Source organism: Tupaia chinensis, unplaced genomic scaffold (genome assembly GCF_000334495.1).
Source record: "Tupaia chinensis unplaced genomic scaffold, TupChi_1.0 Scaffold142716_1, whole genome shotgun sequence".
Classification (NCBI taxonomy): Eukaryota; Metazoa; Chordata; class Mammalia; order Scandentia; family Tupaiidae; genus Tupaia; species Tupaia belangeri.
The window spans coordinates 4,753,862-4,768,460 of NW_006202562.1; the positions used below are offsets into that span (position 1 = coordinate 4,753,862).

Here is a 14,599-nt window from a genome sequence, read left to right on the forward strand (position 1 = left end):
ATAGAAGCTTCAAGAGAAAAACATTCCAAAACTGTACCAGTAGATGATTTGCAAAAAATAAACACAGAGCCAACTTTATTGCCAACATCTGCCAAAGGAAACAATAAATAAAGAGATAACCCATGGAATGGGACAAAATATTTGCAAACTCTGCTTCAAATCAGATTGATAATAAGAATACATAGGGATCTCAAGCACCTCACCTGCAAAACAACCCTAATAACCCAATTTAAAAATGGGAAAATGAGCTCATCAGACAACTCTCAAAGGAAGACATATGAATGGAAAAAAATCATATGAGAAAATGTTCAACATCTCTTATCATAAGGGAAATGCAAATCAAAACCGCAATGGGGTATCACTTACTCCACTCAGAATGGTTATGATCAAAAACAAATCACTAGTGCCAGTGAGGCTGTAAAGAAAAGGGAACCCTCCTGCATTGTTGATAGAAATGTAAATTAGTACAGCTGCTATGGAAAACAGTATGGAGGTTCCTCAAATATTTACAAATTGAAATACCATATGACCCACTAATCCTATTCCTTGGCTGTTTAGCCAAAGGGCAGTAAAATACACAGTCAGGGACCAGCTGGTGTTATGGTGGCTGAGGTGGCTGGATTGTACATGGCTGACTACGTGGTTAAGATTTGGTGGCTTAAAAAACACACTGAGCATGCATGCCCAAAATCCCAAGAGAAGAAAGGAGGAAACGTGATTGTAATGTGGTGTGGCCATCCTCCCTGGGTGGGGGGAAGGGGGCGGTGTGTGTGTGTGGGGGCAGGATTTCTCACTTCTCTCACTCTCTTCCTCTCTCTGTCTTTGTCTCTGTTTCTCTCTGGCAAGCACACACACCCTCTGAAAAAACTGAAACCAAAAAAAGCATAACAGCTCCCTTTTTTGTCTCAGTTGCCGACAAGCCATCCAGACTGAGGAAGACCCAGAAACTTCAAGGCCACGAGTCACGGCTACAGCTACATCGGCAAACACCAGAGGCATCCCCGAGGCTGGGGTAATGCTGGTGGCATGCCATCACCACAGGATCGACTTTGACAAATATCACTCAGGTTACTTTGGGAAAGTTGGTATGAGGTATTACCACTTAAAAAGGAACCAGAGCTTCTGCCCAACTGTCAACCTTGATAAACTGTGGACCTTGGTCAGCAAGCAGACATGGCTTAATGCTGCCAAAAACAAGACTAGAGCAGTTCCCACCATTGATATAGTGCAATTGGCCTATTACAAAGTTCTGGGGATGGGAAAGCTCCCAAAGTAGCCTGTCATCATGAAGACCAAATTCTTTTTTTAGATAATTATTTATTTAATTTTATTATTATTATCTATTATTATTAATATTATTAATTTGCTATAGTGCATATACACTCACCAGAGAGAGACAGACACACAGAGAAGGGGAAAATGAGAAAGCAAGCCACCAGGTCTGGGATTTGAACAGTGGTCAACCATGTGGGAGTCCAGTGCCTAACTACCACGCCACTTGCTGGCCCCAGCTCTTACTTCTAAGGGATAGATTACCAGAAGTGAGACTGCTTAGACAAAGTATATGTCCATATTAATTGTGATCATCACTTCCAGATTCCTTTCCAAAAAAAGTTCTAGACATTAACACATTTCCCCAAAACACTATCAACACTTTTTCTAATAACACAGTATAAGGGGATTTCAAAATGTTCATAAAAAAATGTAATTAAAATATAAGTTTCTTCTGGTGAAAAAACCATTTTGAACTCCATGCACAGTTTGTTTGTTTTTTTTTTAAATATGACTTTTCCAGGAACTTTCTGAAGACTCCCTCATGTAGTATGTAAGTGTATGAAATTTGGAAAGTCTTCTAAAGAACAAGAAATCAATATTTGTTCTCCTGTGGAGATTCTGTAATCCCTTCTACTATCAAAAGGAGAAAAGAAACTGCTCCCCACGAAGTTTATCTTCCTCTTGCTAAATCGACTTAGGTTTCTTTTCCCCTTCTTGTTCACTTTTTCTCTTTTCCATCAATCCACTACAAGATATGCACCTGTATCTATGAATACAATGTTCTCATTTGTAAGAGCCTTTTGTCACACAGCACACCTGTCACATAATTCCACCACAGAGGAAAGCACAGGAAGTAATTGGCTTGCTCAATGTTATCACATAATGTTTGTAGTGACATTCTAAAATACTGTTTTAAAACAATATTGTTTCTCTTTCATTCTTGATTATGAGAGAGAAGCTAAATGCCTTAAATAAAGGCCCTCTCCTACTATCTTCCTAAGTGACTCCTTTCTTTTAGTAACTAAAAAGTGGGTTGATGTATTTATTAAGACCGCAAACTGGTGTTCTGGGATCTGAATCCTAGCTCTGCCATTTATAGTTGTGTGGCTGAGGAAAAATGACTTCTTTGAGCCCCTATTTCCTAATCTGTAAAATGGATAGTAAAAACATTCTTATTTTATAAGGTTATTGCAATGTGTATATGTGTGTTTATGTGTGTATTTATATGAGAGATCTTTAAAAAGGTCATAGAAAATATGTATTAAGAAAAAAAACTGTGTGGATTTAAATTTTTTTTTGCACCAAAATAAACTTGTACTTTAATTCCATTTTTCATGAAATTTTTGAAATCCTTCATGTACATTTACATACCCACATTATGTAAGCCCCTCACAACAGTGCCTGGAAGACCAGTGCATTACTGTTAGTCTGAGCCACACTCCCCCCAGCCACCTGAAAGGTACCTCCAAAAGGCAGCAGACACAGAGAATTCAGACTTCATCTGCTTTGTAACAGCACAATTAACGGGGTGCACACCTCGCTCGGACAGGACAGCTCTCCCCTCCTCCGGCTCTCAGGCCAATAGACCACTGTTACTCAGCAGGTGCAGCGGGGGCAAGGGCATGGGTCCTACCCCACGGTGCTCAGGGCCTACTGAGCAGGGAGGGAAGAGCATGTTCTACCCTCTCCTGAAAACGAGGTCTGCTGTCTAGTTTTAGGGCTATTTGTATAATTCAGTTAAATATCTAATTGCTTTCTGAGTAGAAATACATACAAGTAAAAAAGCTATTAATATAAGAGGCCCAGCTGACTGCAGAGAGGGTAGCTTTCAACTTGTCACAGCTTTAAGTCAAATATAGCCACACCTTGAGGATGGCAAACCAGAGGGTCACTATCCTTACAAAGGCAACTGCTCGGTGCCTGACTGAGGAGATTCTGCACTGTTTATCATTTGAGCGGTGATTCAGGGAGGCCCTGGGTGAAGGCAGCCCCGTGGGCTAGTAAGAACAGGAAACAGGGCATATCGATAACCTCGACTGTTCTTTCCTATAGCAGGTGTGAGACACCAGGCCCAAATCCCTGGGCCCTTGCCATCCCAGTACATGCCCAGGATTCTCCTGCAAGAACCCATGCCTCTTGGCCTGGGCAGCACACAGAAGTAGTGCTAGGGATGACAGTCAGTGGGCGAGCTGAAGAGGAAACACCTCCCTGTCCTACCTCAAAGGCAGGATATCTGTGAGGGATGTTCTACAGCCTTCCAGGTCTCCCCAGTAGGACTGGCATGAGGTACTCACAGGAGTAATGCTCCATCACTTACTCTCACTGGTTGCTTTCATTTCCCAGTGTCACTTTCCTCCCTCCTTTGGGACCACTTTCCACATCAACTACTTGTATTCAAATCCTTGTCACAGGATCTGCTCCCAGGGGATTCCAATTTAAGTCATCTGCTCTTTATGTAGGGACACTTCAGGACTGAGGCAGCATTGCAGCAGTAACACAACTGGGCCGACATAGAGAACGTCCTGGGTTCACATCCCAGGACCTCTCTGAACACACTGAGCATACTGCATGTGCTGGACTACGGGCTGGTGGAACGGCGTGCAGACCGTGTTGGGCATGCCTATCTCTGTAATGAAATAAATAAACGAATAAATAAAATTAAAGCTAGAAAGATCAAGGGACTGATAGAGGCGACTGTTCCACGTAGTTTTAGGACTCCTTTCCCCCTTGCTGTGGTATTTATTTCAGCCAGGTTTCCCCTCTCCAAAGTTTCTGGTTTGTTCACCTGCTGCAGATGAGGCAGGAACTGCAGTGGCTGCCAGCACTTAGGAATACCACTCAGATCTGGGAGCCACAGTCTCTTCCCCTCCAATCAACACTGGGATGTTGTCCTCTCTGTAGGGCACCTCTCCTACAGGGGCACTGCTCCTACTGCAGCTCGGCCACCTTTCTTGACACACTCCAATCTATGACTAAAGCCACTGCCTGCCCTCCCCCAGCCCCTGCACACCAGGCACATAGCTGGGTCCTGCTGCTGTTAAGGCTTTCTTCCTCAGGTTCTTCCTTGGTTGAGGTGTAAGGTATTTCTTTCACCCAACAAAGCAAATTTAAATGGACACACAAATGTGAAGAGTTCAGAGGCAGGCACTCTGCTGAAGCCAGATGGCCTGGGTTTGAGTTCTGACTCTATCTAGCTGTGCAGTCCTGAGTGAGTTAACTAACCTTGCTGAGCCTTATTACAAAATGGGGCATCTACTTCCAGAGGAAGTAGATTGAGAGGATTCAATGAGTTGATGCACATAAAATGTTAGTGTAGCACCTGGCATGGTGTAAGACTGCAATGATCATTACTCATTGTTATACTGCTATTGAAGCCGGAGTAACAACCTGCATGAACATTCTTCAAGTGGTCTTTGTAGGTAGGGCTACAACCAAGGAAGTGGCACCCCTCAGCCAGCCTTGAGTTCTGTGATGAAATTCTCTGGTTGGCCACAATTCTCCAGCACTGGTGGAGTCATTAGTACACTTCTGCTTCTAGTAGAACGTACTCACAGCATATTAATAATTCAAAGAAACTTCAAATTGCCATCCCCAGATTTAGAGGGTGATGACTTACACATGTCATCTCCATCTCTCTTGAGTATATATGTTTTGATGTGTTTTTACATATATTTCTAATCACTGCTCATACCAAAAAAAATTTGAGCAACCAGAAGAACATGCCTAGAAACAAACAGAATTAGAGCTTACCCCAAAATTTAGGAATGATGATATATACTCCATGGAAGGATTATTACATTACAGTAAAATTGGATCAGCAGGTGGGGTGGAGATTAAGGTGGCTGGATCCCACATGGCTGGCTGCACAGTTCAAGTCCTGAACCTGTTGGCTTGAAAATCACACTGGGCACATGTGTGTGCATGCCCAAATCCAAGAGGGGAATGGAAGAAAAGGGACTACAGTATGGCCATTCCTCCTGGGCAGTGATTTCTCACTTTCCCTCTCTCTGTCTCTCTGGTGTGTGAATGTGCCCCATAGCAAACTAAAACAAAAAAAATATATAGTAAAATTTCTGAAAATTAAAATAGGGCTGAACTTTGTCTTTTTGCTATTTATTTGTTTTGTTTCCTAAGTAATTAGCAGCTGGGGGCTAAGTAGACCAGGTATGAATCCTCTGAAGAGGACACGTGACTCTAAAGAGCAGCCCTGCATGTATGCAAACAAGGGGTGCCATGCCACCGACTGAGCCAGAGTCCTACACTTAAGAAATGGGCAGTCACTATGTAATAGCTTCTCCTGGCGTCTAAGGTACTGTTTATGGTTGAAAACTGTACAATGATTTTTTAAAGTATCTTTTGATAATTTAGAATTATTCCTAATTTGACAAATCCCCCACTAGATGGCCATTTCAGATCCCTGGCTAACTTCCTGTCTGGTCTGATCCTGATTTCCTCAGCTCCATACACTTCTCCCTGTGCATCCTGCACAGCCTGCCACCCTCATCTCCCACAGCTGTACAGCTGTGATGTAACTGGTCTGCTCAGAAATCCTTCCTCCGTCTGTCCTGACACATACACACATATGCACACATGAACGTTATCGCAGTTTTTGAGCCTGGTACCTTAGTTCCATACCCAGTACCATGATCTACCTTTCCAAGCTTATTCTCTACCATTTCCCTGCAAGAACTTCAGGCTTCAGCCAGGCTGGACAAGTACTCACTGGGCCCTCCACTCTCACTCCTTTACTCATAACACCTCCTACTCCTAGAATGTTGTCATAACTGTACTCAGTGACATCCTATCCATTCTTCAACACCAACTCAGATACCACCTTCTCTACCAAGCCAAGGGTTATATCAGAGGAAGGAGAGCCTTCTTCTCCATGTAGGTCATGCCAACCCCATGGAACTGTTCCTTAATACACACCAACTGTACCTTAGAAAGAACACTGCTGAGTCAGCAGGTGATGTGGTTGTTAAAGCAGCTGGGTCCCACATGGTTCACTGCATGGTTTGAGTGCTGAACCTGGTAGCTTGAACATATGCCAGGTGCATGTGTGTGCATGCCCAAAAATCCCAAGAGGAGAATAAAGGAGAAAGGAGGTGGAGGGTGATTTCTCATTTTCCATCTTTCTCTCCTGCAAGTGCCTGTGCCCCATAGCAAACTATAAAACAAAATGAGGACCAGCAGGTGGCATAGTGGCTAAGGTGCTGGACTCCCACCTGGTTGATTGAGGTTTGAGCCCCAAACCCGGTGGCTTGAAACTCATGCTGGACACGCGCGTGCGTGTGTGTGTGTATGCCCAAAATCTTGAGAGGAGACTGGAGGAGAAGGGACTGCAGCATGGCCATCACCCCTGGGAAGTTATTTCTCGCTTTTATGCTTCTCTGTCTCTGTCTCTCTGGTGAGCATACGTGCCCTACAGCAAAACAAAAACAAAAAAAAAACAAACTCTACAAAAAAAAAAAAAAAACACCCCTCCCCCAATAAAATAAACAATGTTTTATGAGATGCACCCTGAGGGCAAGAATTCTGGCATTCACATAGGGGCCTACTGCAGCTTCTGAAATGGAACAGTTGATTACAACCATTTACTAGATTCAAACAATGAAAAGGTACTGTGCTCAGTACCTGGAGACCAACAACTCTGGGCATAGAGCCTAACCCAGTTCAGACTACCCAAAGAGCATGGATTTCCACTGAAAAATAAAACACTACACACATGATAAGGAACTGCTTGAGAACTAGTATCTAATAAGGGTTAACTAAATCATGATTTTGCTGAGATAAATTTATCTTTTAATAGATTGAACATCAGTAGAACACTGGAAACAGCAACATATCAAAATGTTGTCTAATTGATATTTACATGCAGTCAACAGCAACAGTCAACTCTTTAAAAGAAATGTATTATATGTAACATGTTATAGGGTGTTCGCTGTATGTCTCTTGCCCTAACTTTAAGTATTACTTAAAAAGAGACTCCATAACTCTATGTAAGGTAAGGAATCGGCGCAAATAGAAAAAAAAGGCCTCCTGATTTACTTAAGTACCATTGACACTGGCATGCTAAGAATGTGTCTATCAGGGATGGCATAGAAAGAAAAAACTGGCTTATAGATTAAAAACACATCAATTACTTCATGACCAAATGTCAAACAGAAAAACTGCCTGAACGGTTTAGAAATCTATCACATCATACCACATTTGGTGCACTTCTAATGGCATATAAATCATTTATCATTAAAGGCCTTTTAATATAGGTCAAGGCTGCTGAGGCTTGGTGTTTTGTATCTTACAGTTTAAAGAATGCTCTAAATTCTAGGTTTTTTAACTTTTTAATCTATGGGGAAGGAAAACTAAAACTTCCTATATACTCAGATTAATGCCCGCTAATGCACCAAAGAAAGAAAAACTAAACCTTCCTCCTACTATAAAAACAAAATAGTGTGGCCTCTGTTTCTTTTCTGATAAGAGTCTTAAATACCAAACAGTTAACTGCATAATAACATTTACTGGCAGCCAGGCAGCCTGCTTAGCAGATATATAAAGCAGGTAAAAGGAGAAAAAGTTAATTTCTTGGCTGAATGATTCCATCGGTAGCTATAGGGCAAACCTGAAAGTCTTTTAGTAAAGTAGCAGTTGATTCTTCTATCAATCTGTAGCACACATACTCTTCCAAGGAAAGCATTAAATATGAAAATCATATCCCGTTATCATCTGTTTCCAGCTTTCAGCCCAGTAAGCTTTTCTTAATGAATGCTGCAGCCTAAGGAACAAGCACGCTGTTGGCTTTTCTGAATAATGGAGTGATGCTACCATTTTTGCTTATTACAATATCGACTGGCTGAGGGGGTTTCACACATAGTCACAAGTGACTACTCTTGCCAGCATGCTCCAAGTTATTACAAGATGTTTTTAGACATTTCATCTAAAAGAGCTTTACTGCTTTTAGTGAAGAAAACATCTATGGTCTTGAACAGAATCATTTATATGGAGATGGGCAGGAGGATTAGAAGCCTGCATTATGGCAGATACATAGCAGAATTTATTTAAGTATTCCTTGCTGGCCTTTTTGTCTATTGCTTAGATATGCAATCTTTTCTTTCCACTTTCTCTGTGAAAAGGTTAAAATGTACAAAACAATACACACAAAGAAAAGAAGCAAAATGCAGTATCTGTTTACTTTTCTCTTAAAACATGCCTCAAATTAAGAAAAAGGCAACTAGAAAATATTATTTACAAAAACACAATTTTATCTACGGAAAACACTGAGGTTTTCTTTGGAGTTTGCTTAACCCCAAAGTGGCTTGTCTTTTAGTAAATGCCATCAAATTAGACATAAAGCAATATTCTATAAGCAGAAGTCTTTAATAATTCAAGGTTTAATCAAAAGATAACTGTGTAATAAGATGATGTTATTTAAAACAGTATCTTAAAGTATAAACGCCCCGGAAATCCTCTGTAAATACAAAGTTTATCATTTTCTTTTATTACCTTTTCTCTGTCTTCATCTTTCTGTTCACCTTTTATTCCCAGGCTGTCTTTCGAGAGTAGATGCATCTTCTTCATTTGAGTCTCATACTCAGTCTAAATGTAAGCAAAGTTTCATCTTGAGGTGGGTATTTGTATAACTAACACCTGTAAACATCTTGCAGTCTTTATGACATAAAGGAACAGTGAACAGAAAGTAAAAGCTGATGTTGGCAAGAAATTCAACTTATCTTAGAAAATAAATTATTTCAAAATAACACATATCAAAAGCTGAAGTCAATAAAATGTCATGTAAATTTTAAACAAAACAAGATCTGTTGAGATTGTACTTAGCTGTTCATCACTTTAGGGAATAAAATCTTGATTTACATATATCAACTTGCACATTTTTATTAAACTATCATAAAAAAGTTACTTTATTATGAAAGTAACACATTAGGTGTTTTCTTTGAAAAGTTTTGTCCTAAATAAAGGAGGAAAGAAAAAAAAAACAGTGCTACTGACTTATCTATACAATATCTATAAAATATAAAATATTATTATGGTCCACCTAGACAGCAAGTACATATATTATTTGCTACATCATCAGCTTAAAAGCAAAACCCACTTTCTATAAATAAAAACATACAGTAGACATCAATGACCAGCACCGTAAAAATCAAGTTTGCTCTGGTACGAACATCTCCATAATGAAGTCTGCATTGTTACCACACTGTAATTGATGAAAGCGATTCAATCACAGAATGACTTTTTCTTAAAAGCAAGGCATAAAAAAAGCACTTTGATTCAGTACAGTAGTAATTAAAACCTTAAAAACACTGAGTGTGGTCCATCACAGATGAGTATCAGAACATTTTCTAAATGAGGCTGTTACGCACTGCAATTAGACACATTCCTATGAGATAATCGAATGAGAAAGCTGTTCCCTCGGTTCTCAGCATGGACATAAATGGGCCTGAGTTTTGTTTTGACACACACCAAATGGACCAGCAATAATAACCAAAACTGATCTGTTTCCCTCAAAATATTTTAAAAGGTATTATATGTTTCCCCATTTTTAATAGGAATCAGGTAGGGTTTTTTTTTTCCTCTCTAGCAGAATGTTATTAACAGGGTAGATAGCGTAATGCTCTAGGAAGATACCTAATTAAATAATAGTTTTATAAGGCCAGTACAAATAAAACTAAGAAAAGATGAAGAAATAAAGCAATTGTGAAAATATGATTTACATCTCTCTATTCTTTACCAACTCCTTTGAATTTAGACATGTTTAATTTTTAACTCCAAGAGCTTTAAAAGGGCATACTTTTCAGATTCCAAAGGACAGTGTCTTTAAAAAGGGATGGAGATAGGTCGCAATATTAACATTTACTGTACTTAAAGGTGAGTTGAGCAAAAAGTCTTTTTCTCCTAGAACAACAGATTTTTTTTAATGCTTTTTGAAAACAATAGACATTTTACCTCATTTCCTTGCTATGGGATTATACCTCCCAAAGACAGATACTTCCTCATGGAAACATGAGTTTTAGCCAGCTCGTTGTTGAAGCAAAAGGGAGTGATAACTGCTAAGGGTTTCCTAAAGAACAGTGAGAAAGTATCTTCAGGAGCCAGTTTAGATTGTTCTCAGCACATCTGAAATGTTACTGAACCGCAGGTATTCTTACTTAAATTAAAGATGCAAATCAAAACTGTTCAGATTTTGAAATCAGAACTACTATGGTAAGTGGGATACCTGATACAAACTGTAACTCTACATCCCCGAGAACAAGGGATTTCCACCTAAAAATGCTTTATGGTCTTTCTTTGCCTTTTCTTTTTATAGCCCTTGGTTATTATCAATTTCTTTTTTGAGGTTTTTGCCTTAGGGTATGTGTGCTTGCTGGAGAGAGAGACAGACACAGTGAGAGGGAAAGTGAGAATTCACCCCCCAGGGAGGATGGCCACACCACAGTTCCTTCTCCTTCATTCTACTCCTGGGATCTTGGGAATGTACCCACACACACACCCAGCGTGATTTTGAAGCCACTGGGTCCGAGATTTGTACCACAGTCAGTACAGGAGTTCAGCAACATAACCACTACACCATTTGCTGGTCTCAGCCCTTGGTTATTATCCTTCAAGTCCACCTTCTGGACACTGGAGACTAGGGGTTTTCAGTCAGGCTCTGCAGAGCCTCGAGGCCCCTTAAACCCATTTCCTCTTATATCTACATTTAAGCAAAGGGTTCTATTGTATTACATTTAGAAGTTTTGGGGATTTTTTTTTGGGGGGGGAGAGGTTTTCGCTATAGGGCGTGTGCTCTCGCCAGACAGACAGAGAGAGACATAGAGACAGAAAGCGAGAAATCACGCCCCAGGGGGGACGGTCACGCCGCAATCCCTTCTCCTCCATTCTCCTCTCAGGATCTTGGGCACGCACGCACACGCGCCTGGCGTGAGTTCTAAGCCACCAGGTCCGGGACGCGAACCGCAGTCGACTACGTGGGAGTCCAGCGACATAGCCATTACGCTAACTGCTGGTTCCCTAAGTTTTGGGGATTCTTTTAAGAGATATTTCTTGCTACAGGACACATGCGCTAGCTAGAGAGACAGAGACAGAAAGCAAGAAATCACCCTCCAGAGGGATGGCCATGGTACAATTTCTTCTCCATTCTCATCTTGGGACTTTGGGCACACATGCCACATGCCCAGCATGAGTTTTAAGCTGCTGAGTCCAGGACTGGAGCTACAACAGACTACGTGGGAGTCAAGCAATGTAACCATTATGCCATCTGCTGGTCCCACATTTAGAAGATTTTTAAGTTTGAACAATACTGTGTAAATAAATCTGTCCAAGACTTCCCAGCTAAAAATGTTTGATGCGACATCAGAGCAAGTATCCTTATTTGCATCTTTTCTCTACCAGTAGGTCTCATATTCATTTTATTCCTCCTTTCTTCTCTGATCAGACCCTGTGGGTCCTGTCTCCCCAGCACACCCCTGCTCTCTAGCACAGGCTCCCACCCATGTTCCCCTCCTGTCTAAACTTTTCACTGGCAGATTTGCTGCTTGGGGTCAAACTGCTCATGTTCCATGGCACTTCCAGGAGCCCCCGTATGGACAGGCCCCTTATTCCTCATTCCCTCAGGGTGATCTGTTTTAATAAGCCCAAGAGCAGAGTTAACTCGGCAGGTAAACTGTTGTCATTGTACCACTTCACAGCACTGGCTTGAGCCAAACTCCCTTGACTGAAGAGGACTTTCCCTTCACTTCCTTCCTTTACACAAGTGATTCATTTTGGCTTAATTACTGCACAGTGTGGTCAATGATCCAGGCTGTGGAAGGAGGTGAGCGTGCACAATCCACCCCACCTTCCGTTACACCTCCTCCTTCTGACTTCTCACCTCCATTCCTCCCACTTCCCTCTGTCATTCGCGCTGGCCTGAGTGTGCCACACTTTCTCCTCATAGAGTTTCTTTACACATGGCTCTTCAGCACTGCATACTAGTTCTCAGCTCCAGAGAGAATAAATAATAGAATAAACATTCAAGATCAGTTGGCCTTGCCTTCCCATATCAGAGCTGAAGAAATGGGTACAGAGTCACATAAATTGTCCGATCTGATTCTTGGGTAAACATAAGCAATGAGATTAAGAGTCAGTCTTTTGTTTTCTATTCCCCTATTTTTTCCAATGGAGGTGCTTTTTGTCAGTGGTGAATTTTACCAAAAGATATGGAGGAACTTGTATTTACGTTCAATAAATATGTTGAACTAACACTACTACAACTAGTGCTAGCAGGCGAGGCAGTCTGGTTGGTTAAAAAACGGGATTTGCTATGGACTCTGTCCTCCAGGAGCCTGAAGGTCGTGGCCTGTTCACAGTGTCTGCCGCCACGTGCAGTAGGGATCAAATGGGAGCTCAAAAGACTTGCTCTCCTCAAATTTTATCCCCTATAGGCACAAGTAATTGAATGAATGAATTTTCAAGAATCACATCTTTAATGCTGCTGCTATTAACACAAATGCTTCCTGGGAGGGTGTAACACAGGGTCTAATCAATACCACATTCGTTCCCACAGTCGCTCATGGCTCAGGAGAGAGCGAGATACACAGTATGGAAGAGTTCATTTTCAGGCAAGGGTATAGTCCGTGCTTCCTGAGAGCCTGCAGTCAGGGGGTGGTCTCGATGCTTACCGAGGGCTTATTAGGAGCCACATTCTGGGTCAAATACTGAGCGCTCTGAAATAATAAGACAAGGCGCTCACAGTGAAGTGGGAAAACAGACACATAAACAATTATGATACCACGAAGGAAGTGCTTACTGAGATAATTATGACACAGACCTGAGGCAGGGCAGGGGGAGAAAGGCCTTCTAATTGAAGGAGGTATGAGATAATGCGGTGCTTTCAAGGAAATGCAAATTGTTCATGTTTAAAGTGCTGTGGGTGTGTGTGAGTGAGTGGGGGAACACGTGGGGAGATAAAGTTGTAGAGAGGCAGTGAGACGATACGGGGGAGGAAGAGATAAAGGATCTGGGGGATGCAGGGCTGGGGTGATTTGGGAGTGAGGAGAGACAGGGAGACAGGCATAGGGGAGGGAGGGAGAAGGTGGAGGAGTTAGAGAGAGGGGGAAATGTGCAGCTTTATGTATCTGTGAGAGCGAGAGCATGCATGCATGCCTGTGCATATGTATGCATGTATGTGTTTGTGTGGGGGGGAGTCATACGGTCAAGGCTGGAGGTTGATGTGCAGGCTGGGACCACTGTCTGGGCTTTTTCCTGAAAGCCTGGGCCAGCACTCGAGGCTATGGAGAGACCAGATGATGACCCTCGCCCCATGTGGAGACTCTCCTTGCATTCCCTGACCCACTGCTCCTGTGCCTGGCACTGCTGTCCTAGGGAGGCCAATGCAGGTGCTGACAGTGATCTACACATGTCCCTGGACTGTCAGAGCACTGGGTACTCTGAAGTTCCAGTGCCTGGATCTCTGTGCCTAAAGCTCCTCAGAGCCTGGGGAGGCTGCTCTGATCACAGGGTGCAAGGTCGGTTCCCTACCACCTGCCCCCTTGGCCAGCATTCTGCCATCCATGCCACACAGGAGCTGCTGCAGACATATCCCAAGTGCTTCCAGCACGTGCCAGGGTTGTTGGGGGTTGAAGCTCTAGTGGCTGACAACTGTGGCAGCTGCCTTCACTGAGCCCTCCCCTTACCTCCCCACCTGCCTACTGATTCTTCCTTCTTCTCCCAAACAAACCGCTGAGATCCAGTCCTGTCTCAGGGTCTGCCTGGGAGAATCCCTTCTGAGTCAAGGATGCAGGGCCACTCAAGGAGACCTGCTCTGAGTCAGGACCAACTGGGCCCCCTCAACAAAGGCAGCTGAGGAGCAGGGGAACAGAAAGAGGGAGGGAAGGCCACAGTTCCCCCAGCACTACAAACACTCACATTCTTCTTCTCTTTTCCTTACATTTTAAAAGTTTCTTTCTTCCTTCTGAGAGAGAAGGAAACAGGCACTCTGAACAGGGTCTATCGCCTCTGGGTCGGTCAGGATGCACAGCGCGATTGGGGCCAGATTGAGGGCTTCCCTGGCCGTTCCAGTTTCGCACACGGAACCCTCGCCTGCATTACTGAGGCTGGGCCGCCAGTGTTCATACTTCCTTGAACTGATCCCTAGCCTCCTTAGCCACCTGACAAGTCAGACATCATACAAGGGGTCTTTAAAAGCTCACAGAAAATGGAATTAAAATATGTTTATTTTGGTACAAAACATTATGAAATCTAAGAATAGTTGTTCATAATATATGTCTACGAACTTTCTGAAGACCCTTCACATAGCCACAACACTCTATTTTCT

General features: G+C 42.4%; 1 protein-coding gene across 2 annotated transcripts in view; it reads right to left on the reverse strand.

Annotated features, from left to right (window-relative positions):
- Nucleotides 1-14,599, reverse strand: part of KIZ (kizuna centrosomal protein) — a 131,624-nt gene that overhangs the window by 100,656 nt on the left and 16,369 nt on the right. For both annotated transcript variants that reach the window (XM_006163627.2, XM_027766346.1), the window contains exon 4: nt 8,776-8,868. In XM_006163627.2, the coding sequence (XP_006163689.1) occupies nt 8,776-8,868 (93 nt within the window). The remainder of the gene's footprint in view (nt 1-8,775; nt 8,869-14,599) is intronic.